Raw genomic sequence first — 14,452 nt, forward strand, 5'->3', positions numbered from 1 at the left:
TTTTTGATTACCTTTGGTTTAGTTTCCAAAGAAATGCTTTATGATTCATTAGGTGTCACCAGATAGAGGTGCCTCCAAAGTCACTGAAGTCTATAAAGTTGAATCACTACTTCACATCTAATTATCCAATAGCCTCTCCCAGATTGATTAAAAGCCATCATGCAAATCCAACATCCAATTAAATTATTCAGGGACTCAAATTCCTCCCTTCAACCCTCTCTTAGTACAACAGTGCCAGGTCCTTGAAGTGGACAGTCAGTGAAAATACATTGTTTAAAGGGCAGACAATAGCACATGGTACTTTCCGATTCAAGGACTATAGATAAAAGAAGTCCCAAGAACAATGGAAAATTGGTCTAACATTCTCAATCAAAAACTAAGAAAGTGGATTTTGTTTAATGTATTTAGTAGGATTAATAAAAATTACAAGCCCTACTTTTTAAAAATCATATTGAAAACTTTAGAAGAGTTACACAGTTTGTTGAATCTAGCCTTGGTAGAAGGGTTTTTCAGTGGTAAGTCACTGAATCAAAGGGATTCTTCACGTTGTCTTCAAGTTACCCAAACCAGTAAGCTGACCTATTGTTATGACACTGCAGAACAATGTAGTTTTAGTCCTACACACTTGAGAAAAAAGATAATACCACGTTCTGAAAAAAGTTCATAAACTACATTGTAGTCCTTTGCTACTGTCATCTCTAATCTAACCTACTCCTTATATCTGCAAGTGAAAATAGCGAGTGGGGTTTTGCATCCAAGTGGGGAATTAGATTTAAATGCCAAAATCGAAGAACTTGCTTACTCAACAACACTCCTGAATTCCAGCTATAAGACTGTTTAGCAAAGATCCCTAATTTGACTTCCACCTGTGATTTCACAAAGTCAGGTTGGACTCTGACAGCACTAGCATCGAGCCAGTGGAACCACACCTTTGCCAAACCAGTTGAATTAAGGAATATGCCATGAGACAAATGATCCTTTTAAGAGATGCCATTAACTGATAGCACCTCCTCACTGTTACGGTATCAAATACTCAAAAAAGGAATAAGAATTTTGCTTTGTGCTCTTTGTAGATAAGGTACAAAACTGAGGCCCTACTTAAAAATAAGGAATCCTTAAGAGTAAGGGTGTTCTCCATATTGCTTTAAGGCAAATTGATCCCAGATAATTACAGCCAACCTACAAAGCCGGATCTTCAAGTTCAGGACGGATGATGCAGCTTGTTCACCACCTCCAACACACCACCACGAGGGTAAGGAAGGTTTGCAATAGCAACAGCCAGAGTATTTCACTCACGGTGTTGCAATATCAGGTAAAACAGGTCCTCTATTATTTATATGCCTGCCAAGCATTTGGTGAGGCAAGATGCTGTATAACACAGAAGGAATCATCACACGGCTCCCCAGATCATTGTACACACTGTACTGGACTTCTTCAACATAGTCATATAGAGATACTGGAAAACAGAATAAACTAGGGAGGGCCAATGCTGCTGGAGAAACTGAAATTGCATCGCATCTTACCTCAACAGTGAAGAGCTCAGATGTCACAAATGTGCGTTCTTGTTTGATATCCAAAACTCTAGATCAAACAGGGATAAATCAGAGATCACAACAAGCCTTTGTCATTGTAAAACAGTTTCTGTAAGTGTCTTGACAGTAACTATCTTTGCTGCTTTTTATATTTGACACTTACTTTATGCTGCAAAGGTGCTTTCACATTCCAAGAAAAATGAGGGAAATAAAAAAATAAAAGTTTTTTTTTTAATATAACAAGAAGAAAACCATTTGATTAATTAGTTACTTACAGACTTGACTTCAGAGAACATTTGGAAACATGCCCAAATCTTTAATAATTCTTGCGCTGCTCTGTGATTATATTTCCCTACTCTAAGTCTGATTTACCTTACTTCTTCCCGAGCCAAAACCTCTAGTAGCTTTGAAACGTCTCCTGGGCAGTCAGAAAGCACAAGGGAAAATCTGCACACTCTGTTATCAAGGGTCAGGGCACGAGCTATGCACTGCTGCAGCAAATGTAATTCCAAGTTTCCACTGCATATGACAACTGCCACTCTGGAAACAGAGAGAAAAACAGGATTTTTGATTAGCACTTGTCTGTGCAAAAGAACCATAAATCACAGACACTGTATTCAATATCAGATTAGGATCGGCTAGACCACCCTTCAATAAATATGTATTAAATATCAGTGGGGCTCCTGGTTCTCAGTATCAACTGTGTGCAGGCAGTGGGAGCCTAGAAGCTGGCTGCATTAGTTGGCCTGAAATTTTGTTTTCATTTTGCATTTCCTGGAGGTTTTGGTTTGATTAGAGATAATCAGCTGGAAAATTCTAGCTCTGTGTCAAATTTTAAAAACATGACATCATTTTCCCTGGAGGTTCCAAGTCTCACTCTGTTGGTGGTTAGACAACATGTATGTTCAAGGCATACATTCTGGACTATCTCCTGAGCCAAGACTCAATCTGCTTAAGTACCAAGTACTCAAGCCCAGATACAAGAAGGCACTTACCCACACCTTTAACACTAAGCACAAGTGTAATCACATTGACCATCTGAGCAGGAGTTCTCCGGGTCATGAGGCAGCTGCCACTGAGCAACTGCAGAAAACAGCTTACCTCTTGTCTCACCACAGACAGGGCTAATTTCCACACATGGAATGAGAGAGGCCAACAGTCTGACAGGATTAAGATGCTGTCCTGGCAGATGTGACCATGCCTCACAGAGCTGTGTGCAACTGCCTTTCCCCAGCCATTAGAGAATACAGGAAAATTACATGATTTGTCAGGTCTCCATGCTGACATTAGTCTTGTTCAACATGGTCTTCTGACCTGTGAGTGGTCTTTTCAGCCTGAAGTAGGTGTCACAGATACTAAGCCCGTTGCCAGTTCATGGGCACAAACTGCCTCATCACTCATAAAACAAGCAGCATCTCTCTGTTTCCTGGGACCAAGGCACTCAACTCCTTGAGTGCCACAGTTCCCTGCTTTGCTACGTGTTCCCTGTTTTGCCACATGTTCATATGCTTTTGCCACAGTTCCTTGTTTGCAACAGCTGCCATACCTTTTACCCTTCAACTCTGGCAGCTTCCCTGCAACCACTGCTGCAAGGCCAATGGCCCCTTCTGCATCAACTGTGGCTCGCTCATACTCCAGCAGTCTCAGCATAGAAATGAGGATGTCCTCCTCCCTGAAAGCAAAAGACTTGTGTCAAAACAAAACAAAACGAGATACCAATAGCAGAAGACAATACATTTATGTATAACTGGATTCCTTTCACCCTCCCAGGTACATATGACCCCAAAGTAGTGTTACCAAAAGCTGTGCTGCCAGGGTGAATGTATATCTCAGTCTTGATATTAACTGAAAGACAGGGTGGCATTTTAACTAGAAACATTGCGCTAGCTAAATCCTAGTGGTAAGTATATTCTGCCAACTTGGCCTTTCTGTGAAGATTTAGAAGCGTTTTGTCAAAGGCTGCCTTCAAGTGTTGTAGAATACAACCAGGACAAACTTTACACCCAGATGCATGACCAGGTACTAGCAGCAGGGGAAGTTTTGGCCAAAGGGGTCAGTTTAAATGATGTTTTTAGTCACAAGATTTAGTATTAGGTACTCCTGTGAGGAGCAGGGAGCTGGATTCAATGGTCCTTTATGGGTCTCTCCCAACTTGAGATAATCTATGATTCTATGATATGTGGGATTGGGTTCAGTGTCTTCTGTGCCCCTCTTGGAAGGAAAGGCACCTTACCACCACCATGCTGTCACAGCATGCACATGATGGCAACTCCTGCCAACCTGCTCTCCACTGTATGTGAAGAACCACCATACCGTGGTGGTACAGCACATTTTTCACACATATTAATGCTCACCCGGTATTATTAATTTCACTGATTTTGTTTACCCACCTCACAGCAACAACTTTATCCACAAGTTTCCCAGTCAGCTGCAAAGAATTGCTGCCAAAGCAAAGTCCACTCACATCTGCAAATTTCAAAAGGCAAAAATATGAAGCTGGCTGCTTTAGACAAGTTCAACATCTTTCAGATCTCTGTCTTTTTTTGTCTCCTTAACAAGTGCAGCACACTGCTGTCATATGTAAGTTGCTTGACGTTTTTATGTGACAGATATACTTTTGGTAATGAAAGACCAAATCTCACAGGAAGATTTTGGCATTTTGGACCCTTTTAAGAAAGTTTTGATTCTTCACTAGCATCATTGCACTGCAAGAGTGGCCTTGCAGCCAGCACCTTTCGCTGCTTGAAGGAGAGAAGAACCAAGCATGGCACCAGGTTTGTTACCTATAGCAGGACAGTTAGCAAAGGAGTGCAGAGACAGGTAGAGCTTATCAAGAGAGTTGTTTACAAAACTCCTATTTAACCCAGAGCTTCCAGAGATTTGGACATCAGGTAAACAGAATATTTTTACATTGCTTAACAGTTGAGGGGTTTTGAGCAAATGATATGGAAACAACTCTATTGTTTATAAACGCTGTTCAGAGAACAGTTTTCTAAGTCTAAATATTTAAGCACAGGATTTTTCTGCCTTCTTACAAATCAGTCTTTTACATAAGAGCTTTCCCATTGACTTCACTGGTTAAGGTGATGTTTGTAAGCACAATGGTCAGATAAATACTCTTAATATTTCTAAGCATTTATATGTACATTTCACGTGCGCTGTAAATGGTATTGTACCCCAGGGAGGTGGGGGAGAAATGTGGTAGAAGTTGCCTCTACAGCTTGAATTAAATTCTGACTCTTCAAAGATTTCCTTTAAAATATGTTTGAACTGAATTATTGAGAAAAATAATATGGTTGGAGAAATCAATTACAAACTTTGTTTTCCCCCCAAAAGAATGCATTTTCTTACCTCCATAAAAGTGATGATTGCTGCAAGCCTGGTCTTCAATTGGATGGCCAGCTTTTAGGGACTGTTGCAATACAGGGAAACTTTCAGATTCAACGCCCTGGGGAAGACAAGTGTTTTAACTTTTTATTGATCCAGTTATAACAGAAATCACCACCAAAGTGGATACCAAAAAAGCTGCACAAAGCTTCCTTTTCAAATTAATAATAAATTTCAAATTGCATAATAACTGTACTATCATTAAGCTTATCCTGTGTTTTATTTAGGGCCAAATTTCTCCAGTAAGAAATTATTTCAAGACACAGAATTGGATTTCATTTGCTTTGGAAGAGTCTTTCCCACATTGTTTCTTAAATCCAGCCAAGCAGCCAAAGGACAAGAGGCTTCCCAGGCTCTCAGAGTCTCTTCTCCTAGGTGAAGCCCATAGGATCAGATAGTCCCTGTCCCCAGCACATGCAACCTCTGCCAGTGTGGCAGTAGATACCAGAGTATTGCTATCACTAGATATCAGTGTATTTTGAAAATAGTTGTGGCAAAGCTATTAAAATGCAATGCTTTGTAGGTTAAAGGAAACTTACAATTACAGAAATATGTGGGTTGAGGTGTTTGAGTGCAGCAGCCGACCCTGCCAGCAAGCCACAGTGGCCTCCTGCAGGGAAAATCACCGCATCCAGCTTTGGCACCTGCTCGTACACCTCCAGTCCCACAGTTCCCAGGCCTGACAGATACACAGCACTATCCTCCCTGTGGGAAGGAAGGGCACAGCTCAGGGTTCACAGTAGTCAACACAACAATAGTTCAATCTACTACTTGAGGACATTGCTCAGCAGAAAAAGATACGTGAGAGTAAATCACAAGCAGAGTGCAGGAAGGAGGCAGTACAACAGGACCCTGCATCAGACAAACCATCACGTGCTGTTACCTCCTGGGAGAAAACTCAGGCCATTGATAAACCCGACAAATAGCCTTCAGGCTGAAGAGCACTGATCTCTCTTGTTACCAGCATCAGTGTCTATAGAGCTGGTGAGACAAAAGTCATGTTTCCACTGCCATCGCTTCCTTCAGCTTCATAAATTCTTAATGTTGCAGTCCAAACTAAAAACAGAGTCTCAAAAGGAAATCTTCTTTTTGTAAGTGGAATTTAGTGCTTGTAATGAATGCGAATTTTCATGAAATATAAGCACTGCATTCAACCTCACAAATACTAACAGATTTTGACAGAGTTAAGCCTTTCCACAATCCAGGGCCAACATCTGATACCTTCACATAACTCTGGAAGACTCTGGAAGGGTAAGAGAAGCATTTAGTCATGCCAAAATACTCACTGGTAAAACACTTTCAGGCAAAGGTAATATAATGAGCAGAAATAGGGATGGGCAGAGTCAAGAGTCTGAAGAGAAGTCCACTGTACAGTCACAATTGACTTGGATCTATTTCTAAAAGCTGTTTTGCATTTTATTTAAAAGTTAGAAATGATGTAAATGTAGAATGGCATATGAACAAAAAGAACACCCCAAACTAGGAGATCTTTGTATGCTTTTAAGTTCTGCTTTTTCTGCCAAATGGATAAGCAAACAGAATTATAGATCAAATGACTTCACCTGATTTACTTGACCCAGGGCATTTGGGTACTACGAAGCTAAGCCTTTATTACTGTTAGACATGCACAGAGAGGCTTAGCACAGAAGCACAGGATGCCTGCAAGGTGGAAAGCAAGGCCCTCTTGAGAAGTCACCTCACATACGTAGCAAAACACAGCAAGTTCCCATAGCACAGCTAAAGACTGTCATTGTGGGAGGAGTAACTGAACCCTTGAATTTATTGTCTTTATCAAGTTACTGAAGGAGCTCTCTCCCCTTTCTTATTTGTGGCAAAATATATTACTGGTCTCATGAACAGTTCTGGTCTCATGAAAAATTCTTATTCACAAATAACGTTCAGAATCGAGTTTGCAGAGTTACCTCTGCCATGGTCACATGGGAAACAATGGGAACCTGCAAAATTGAATGAGGACCTGGAATATTCGATTTAGGAGTAAAACTTCACTAGTAGCTGAAAACTGTGGCTCTGAATCACAGATTAACCTTTCTCACATCATCCCAGAGGTATTGTGTTACTCACTGGCAATATTCACGTTGCATTTATAATGAGGTTCTGAACACCTATAGTTACTAAAAATCCCGTGTCACCTAGGCAGCAATTAGGTAGACTTAATGATTGAATTCCAATTTGAAAAATCACACTTAATTCCTGGAATTTCACAGGAGGTTGCAGTTGGATAAAAAGTTTCCTTCCTCTAATTGAATTCTGGCACGATCATTTTCATAACATAGTATTTTAGTTGTGCTCAAGAAATGGGAAGAACTGACATTGACACACCCTACACAGGACATCACCTATGCAGGTAAAACTAAACTCAGGCACACAATGTCTATTTCAGGAAGAAAAGAATGAACTTTTGGTTAATGAAATCCAGAGACCAAACTGCTAGGGATTTCATGCAACCTAGAATTAAACTGAAATAAAATGACATTTCAGAAGTTCCATCCTAAAGCACAGGAGATCAGCTGATGTTTTACGGACAGCTTTGGCTAGTGACAATGAATGTGTGTCAGCACGCCTTGAAGATGACTGGCTATCCATATATGCATACATCTCTCTGGGAAAGCTCTCCCAGTCTTCACCTAACAAAATATGTTTCAAAATATCCCATTACGAAGAGGCTTACAAGAGTAGTGAGGGATTTTCTATTCTTTTTTTCTTCTCCAGAATGTGAAAAATAACATCTATGAAGTCTTAATTAAACAGAGTAACAGATTAAATAACTCTGTTTCTTGTAACCTGAAATACCTGTTACTTGTAACCTGAAATAAATCAAAATGCTTTGATATTATTAATGGTAACATGTACATTTCAAGTTCCTCAATGCTACGTACTGAATTCTCCACGTGTTGTCCCTGGAGCTTCGTGAACCTGGAGAATATCTACATTGTGTAATATAAATAATTACCTGGGGAGAAGGGGATGATTAAATATGAAATGACAATAACATTTTTCTTATGTGCAAACATGATAGCTGGTGCAAGCTGGCTGGGAGTTAACACATCGATTGTAAAATGGCTGACAGGAATTTGGAAATCACCAAGTTATGGAAAGCAAAGTGGTTTTCAAAGAAAGCTTAAATGGGTTTAAAATTCAGTGGGATCTAGGGCACCTCATTCCCTTAGGTTTCTTTGAAAGCCTCAGTCTGGGACAAGGTTGTGCCCTTGGTGATGGACAAGGCAGACCAACCATCCCTGTGAGCCACCTGCTTTGGCAGAGCTAACTGTAGTTGAAGAGTACAGTTTTTAATATAGAATCATAGAATAGTTAGGGTTGGAAAGGACCTCAAGATCATCCAGTTCCAACCCCCCTGCCATAGGCAGGAACACTTCACACTAAACCATATCACCCAAGGCCTCGTCCAGCCTGGTCTTGAACACTGCCAGGGATGGAGCATTCACAACCTCCCTGGGCAACCCATTCCAGTGCCTCACCACCCTCACAGTAAAGAATTTCCTCCTTATATCCAATTTAAACTTCCCCTGTTTAAGTTTTAACCCGTTACCCCTTGTCCTATCACTACAGTCCCTAATGAAGAGTCCCTCCCCAGCATCCCTATAGGCCCCCTTCAGATACTGGAAGGCTGCTATGAGGTCTCCACGCAGCCTTCTCTTCTCCAGGCTGAACAGCCCCAACTTCCTCAGCCTGTCTTCATATGGGAGGTCCTCCAGTCCCCTGATCATCCTCGTGGCCCTCCTCTGGACTTGTTCCAACAGTTCCATGTCCTTTTTATGTTGAGGACACCAGAACTGTACACGATACTCCAGGTGAGGTCTCACAAGAGCAGAGTAAAGGGGAAAGAGCAGAGTAGAGTTGCCTTCCCAACAAACCAGCTGCGAAAGAAATGAGGACTTTTTCCACTCTGCTCATCCTGACATCCTCTTTCCAAGCAACATTACTCATTATTACTATGTTTAATTTACTAGCGCCTAGCAGCTGAAAGGGAGCACACACTTGCTGTGGTGCCTTACAAACACGAAGTGGTGGATGAAGCCTGCACAGAGGCAGTGACAGGGATAGAGAATAACATTCCAGCTCAGTGCATCAGAGGGACTGCCAGCTACCTCATGCTAATGATTCATCCCTCCATGCTTTTGGAAATCTCACTTGAAAAGGTAGAAAAATGAAAGAAAAGGGAATGGAAAGGCAGAAGAGAATGCAGAGGGGGAAAAAAAAGGGGGAAAAAAAGGAGAATGGATCAGTTCTAAATATTTTTGTCCATCGTCTTATTCTAATAATGTTTTTATCAGATTCCTCTTGTTCAATAACCTTAAATACTTCAAACTTAAATTTATACCCATCCTTAGCTACTTTAAATATACATGTGAAGTAACCTCTTAATAATCTTTTTTTCAAGTCATAATCACAGTTTTGTCACACACACAGGATATGTGGAAATTTCACAGCATTAACCTGTTTTTGCTCTACACTATGCCACTGAACCCTTTGCACTGAAGTAGCTTTTAGCCACCTTACACCAACCAGAGACCAAAAATGAATGCTAGCCTTAATTCTTTCTTACAGGGTTCATAAAAAGTTAGCATATATCAATTATCATGCTAGCCCATATAATTCCTATGCAGGAAGTTTGCCTAATTTGGGGGAAGATTGTTTTATTTTGCTTCCCATCCCCAGCTGTTATAGAAAGATTCAGGATTTGTGCCTAGGAATATTTAACTGTCCATACTCCAGGTAATGGGAACATTTTGATGACCTGTGATCAACTTTTAATTAAAGTAATTGTTTCTGCAGAGCTGCAAAAGTATCTAACGTAGTCTTTCTAATCAGTCTGACTCTGCACTTACTCTTCGAGGTAGAGATAACCATTTTCCTGTGCCAACCTTCTTGCGTGCGTCTGGGAATCCTTAGCTGTAGTGCCATAGGATATAACCATGGCACCATACTCACGGCACATTTTCACTCTGGCTGGGGATGTGCTGGTTGACATGATGACAAACACTGGAATACGGAGCTCTGAGGCATGGTAAGCAACAGCCATGGAAAAGTTATTGTCCGAAGCCACGATCACCCCCTTTCTTTGCTGATCCTGGAAAAACAGGGTTGCTTATTGCGCATTATGTAGTGTCACAAAGTTATCTCATATGATCCTGGATCATTCTAATGGTCTGATTTCCTTCTTTTCTTCTACAACTGGTCACATTATGGTATTATGATACAATATATGCATATCTGGTACGATCTCAGGACATACAGAGCTAAGACAGCACAAGATCAATCCCTGTTGCTACACTCCTCTGGTCTCAATTCTTGTTCCACTGGAATTAACTGTAAAACTCCAGTTGACCTGAGAAGAGCCAGTATCTGGCCCCTCAGAGCCTATAATTTGGTCCCTCTTCCCTGCCTGTATGAAATTATTTAATTTCAGGTTTCCCTTTCATAGAAGGATTTATTCATCTTACTACAAAAGGGCAGGAATAACCATTGTTTCTGGGCTGCTGTATCATGCCAATTATAGTTATTATTGCTGCAGAGACTCAATAACCTCCAACAGCAAATGATAAACAAGCTATTCATAACTGACATTCATTACAAAATCAACTGGTGATCCAGATTATTCTCATCACTCATTGTAGTTCAATTTCATCATCACTTAAAGTCTGGTGGTTTCAACATGTCAGAACCGTAGTAAGCATGCAAACCCTTTCACCTAAATTCCATTAAAAATGCTGATGTCTACATTTAGCAAGCTTTTCTTTCAAATATTTTTAAGCATTTTATGAGCAATTGGCCAAGGATAAATTAAGTAGTATTTTCAGATACTTGCAGACCTATCTATGCTGTTCCGCACAACGGTTCAAAAGGCAAGAAAAGAATGCCCAATTCAGGTAAAAAATATCTTGAATTGTGCTCTATCCATCTCTGTGAAGCAGACAGGCCAATAGAATTGGGGTTGTTCAGCCTGCAAAAGAGAAGGCTCCAGAGAGACCTTAGGGCAGCCTTCCAGTGCCTAAAGAGGGCCTAAAAGAAATCTGGAGAGGGACTTTTTACAAGGACCTGTAGTGAAAGGACAAAGGGCTTTAAACTGAAAAGAGGGTAGATTTAGATTAGATATTAGGAAAAAATTCTTTACTGTGAGGAAACGTGCTGCCCAGAGAAGTGTCTGCCCCACCCCTGGCAGTGTTCAAGGCCAGGTTGGATGGGGCTCTGAGCAACCTGGTCTAGTGGAAGGTGTCCCTGCATCTTTAAGGTCCCTTCCAACCCAAACCATTCTGTGATTCTATGATTCTATGATCTATTTCTTCTTTAATGCTGACATTTTGTTATACCTGGGGCAGTGATGTCAGAAGGTAAATTACACCTCTTTCCTTCACAGATCCAGTGTACTGGAGGAACTCCTTCTTTAGGTAGATGTCCACTCCATACTGCTTGGATAGCCTAGAATACTGGAGTATAAAAATGTTACAATGGCAATACATGTAAAATTAAGAAAAACCTTCCACACCCCATCAGCTCCCTCGTGAGGCATGCATCCAGCTTCTATGTAAGAGCTCTGAAATGTAAATTTTATAATGTGCTTCTTTAGACTTACATGACAGTGTTACCTACCAGATTCTTCTGGCTTATGGAAGAAATTTCCAAACATGGAGCAGTGAAATATGTACCACACGCCATTATGAATTCTGAAACCGGTACTATTTTAGTCTTAGTGTTCAAATACATATATTAAAATAAGTATCTTCAATTATTTAAAGAAACAGCCTATGGTCTGATATTTTAGCACTTGTCAGAACTGGATGTTGAATACCTCAAACATAAAGTCATCTCCTAAATACAAAAGCAGTCAGAAAATTCCTCCTATTATGTCTTTGGTATGGTTTCAGATACTGAATCACTACTGACTATTGTCCATTTTGCACCCTAAGGCCAGTACAATGTTAGTAAAGACATCTCTTGTTTGAAGAATGGTGCAAATAATAGAAAGCATTGCCCAGGAGTGTAAGTGTAAGCAGCAGCTGTTTGAATCTGTTCAGAGCTCAGGACAGAAAGGACCCCTGAGCTGAGAGGAATTAGCAAACAGAGTACATGTGAGGCAGTGTCCAAAATGCATGACTTTTTAATTATTTTTTTAATGGCAAAACTTTTGTAAATTTTTATAGTAAGACATTCACAGCATGCACCACCATAACAATCTTCTATTACCACATTATCTAAACCAAGAGTTTTAAACAAGATAACTTGTGAAATAGAGCTTCAGTAATCCTGTGGGTTCCAGTTCCCTAGGCTTACTGTGTCTCTGTTTACTAATTGGCTCTATTTCTTCCACTGGCTGCCAAAGTAAATGAGGACCTAGGGATTTAGGGGATCAAGCCCTTACTCATGATAATTCACAGAGAGACAAATTAAAAGACATCATGACAACATATTTTAAATATTTGTCTCAAGAAGTATCTGGCAGTGTCATGCCTACAATGTATAGGGTACAGAGTCATATGTACTGATATATTTTCTAGACTGTGGCACTTTCAAAGTGAATTATATAAACTAAATATATCTGAAACAGATACTTGCTTTAAGGTATAGAATAAAACTAAACATTTCAGATGACTGTTTTCAAGGCTTTTTAGTGGATTCACAAGCATATGTTAACTTCCTCACCCATAGGGGGGGCCAGATTCTCTATTTTCTCTCGGAAAATCCTGCAATAGGAGCTACCACTTGCTGCTCCTTTGTAAACCTGGCTGCAGAACTGAAAGAATGGAAAGTGCTTAGTACACTAATAAGATAACAGTTTCTATCGTAAACAGCCTATGCCAAACAGAACAAAAACACTAGATAAGAAACAGTACTGCACTGGTTCCTCACACACTGTACTAGTCCTATCATTTTTAGTTTTGTAGAAAATCTTGGATTCTAGAGTGAACACTGAGAAAAAAAAGATTTAAAGGAAATTAATCTTGTGACTATAAAGTTGCTGAGTTTCCTACATTTAAAAATTTGTCATTAAGTGACTCTTTACCACTGAGGTGGTGTACTTCAGATTATTATTTTCTTTAATTTTGATACTCAATATTTTAACCCTTTACGTTTTCCTTTTCTGCATCCTTTAACAGAGGCTTCCTTTCATGTAACCTATATATAACAATTAATTCTAACAAAGGAGGTGTCAGTGCTATTTTCAGCTGTACTGTCCTGATGTGTGACCTTGTAAGACTCACTGAACCAGCCTCTAAGTTTTCCCTTTTGCCACCATGATCTTATCTAAGGACTACAGATACTATGTCTAACATACAACACACAGCACAGCCTACACTGGGCAACCACAAAGCTAACACAAAAAAAAACCTTAAAATTCGTACATCAGGAACTTAAACCAAGTTAGTGTTAATTCCTTGTTTCCTTATAATGAGGGCCTCTATAACATCTGTCACATGCCATATTTCAGCTCCAGGGAAACTCCTGGATAAGGATCCAGGGCACTCTATTCATGGTCTTACCTGCAGATAGGAATCAGCCTGCAATGTGTTGCTCCATTCAATTAACTGAATGGGTTACAGTTATAGCTGCTTTTTTAATCCACACAAATGCCCCTGAAAGGAGCTCTTACCTCTCAGCAATGAGTTAAAACAAAGATTATCTGTGTTTTTCCTGACACCACTCTGTGCTTTCAATACATGTGCATGAAACATATACTAATGACTTCTGTGGGAATATTACTTTGAACAGCAACAGTCATGGGCTATTTTCACGCTAAATCAAGTGGGGATATAGGTTTTCCACTGATCATCCCAAAAGCATAGTTTATAAAAAAAGACTGAAGAAAGTTAGCCTGTTTAGCTTGGCACAGTAAATGCAGAAAGGGGATACAGCCGTGTTGCACAAACCCGCCAGGGACACCCAAGAGAAAAGAACTATTCAAGTTGAGGGGTGTTGTGGTTTAACCGCAGCTGGCAACTAAGCACTACACAGCCATTCACTTAATCCATACCCCAGCCAAGCGGGATGGGGGAAAGAGAATTGGAAGGGTAAAAGTCAGAAAAGTGGGATAAGAACAGTATAATAATGTAAAAATCTCAAAAACCCAAACAAAACTAAAGAAAGAAAAAGAAATTAAAAGGAAAATAACAAAGAGAAATAAAACCCAAGAAAGGCAAGTGATGCAAATGAAAACAATTGCTCTTCATCAACCTGCTGATACCCAGCCAGTCCCCGAGCAGTGGGCCCCATGGCCAGCCTTCCCCCTAGTTTTGGTGCTGAGCCTGATAACATATGGTCTAGCATATCCCTTGAGTCAGCTGTGTTCCTTCTCAGCTTCTTGTGCACCCCCAGCCTACTGCTGGTGGGGTAGGGTGAGAAGAGGAAAGGTCTTGACTTAGTGTGAGTACTGCTCAGTGATAACAAAAACATCCCTGTGTTATCAACACAGTTTCCAGCACAAATCCAAAACATAGCCCATACTAGCTAGTATACAGAAAACTAACTTTATCCCAACCAAAACTAGCATAAGGGGC

General features: G+C 40.3%; 1 protein-coding gene across 5 annotated transcripts in view; it reads right to left on the bottom strand.

The window, feature by feature from the left end:
- The window catches only part of LOC133267733 (L-threonine ammonia-lyase-like), a 32,401-nt gene that overhangs the window by 5,512 nt on the left and 12,437 nt on the right, over positions 1-14,452 (bottom strand). For all 5 annotated transcript variants that reach the window (XM_061450295.1, XM_061450275.1, XM_061450285.1 and 2 more), the window contains 8 exons: positions 11,270-11,386; positions 9,788-10,029; positions 5,459-5,624; positions 4,884-4,980; positions 3,923-3,998; positions 3,079-3,204; positions 1,905-2,072; positions 1,524-1,581 (listed from right to left, as the gene is read on the bottom strand). In XM_061450295.1, the coding sequence (XP_061306279.1) occupies positions 1,524-1,581; positions 1,905-2,072; positions 3,079-3,204; positions 3,923-3,998; positions 4,884-4,980; positions 5,459-5,624; positions 9,788-10,029; positions 11,270-11,386 (1,050 nt within the window). The remainder of the gene's footprint in view (positions 1-1,523; positions 1,582-1,904; positions 2,073-3,078; positions 3,205-3,922; positions 3,999-4,883; positions 4,981-5,458; positions 5,625-9,787; positions 10,030-11,269; positions 11,387-14,452) is intronic.

The sequence above is a fragment of the Pezoporus flaviventris genome, unplaced genomic scaffold, assembly GCF_033815535.1.
Source record: "Pezoporus flaviventris isolate CSIRO_AGI_PZ_B2104156 unplaced genomic scaffold, CSIRO_AGI_Pfla_v1 ptg000001l, whole genome shotgun sequence".
In the NCBI taxonomy this organism is placed as follows: domain Eukaryota; kingdom Metazoa; phylum Chordata; class Aves; order Psittaciformes; family Psittacidae; genus Pezoporus; species Pezoporus flaviventris.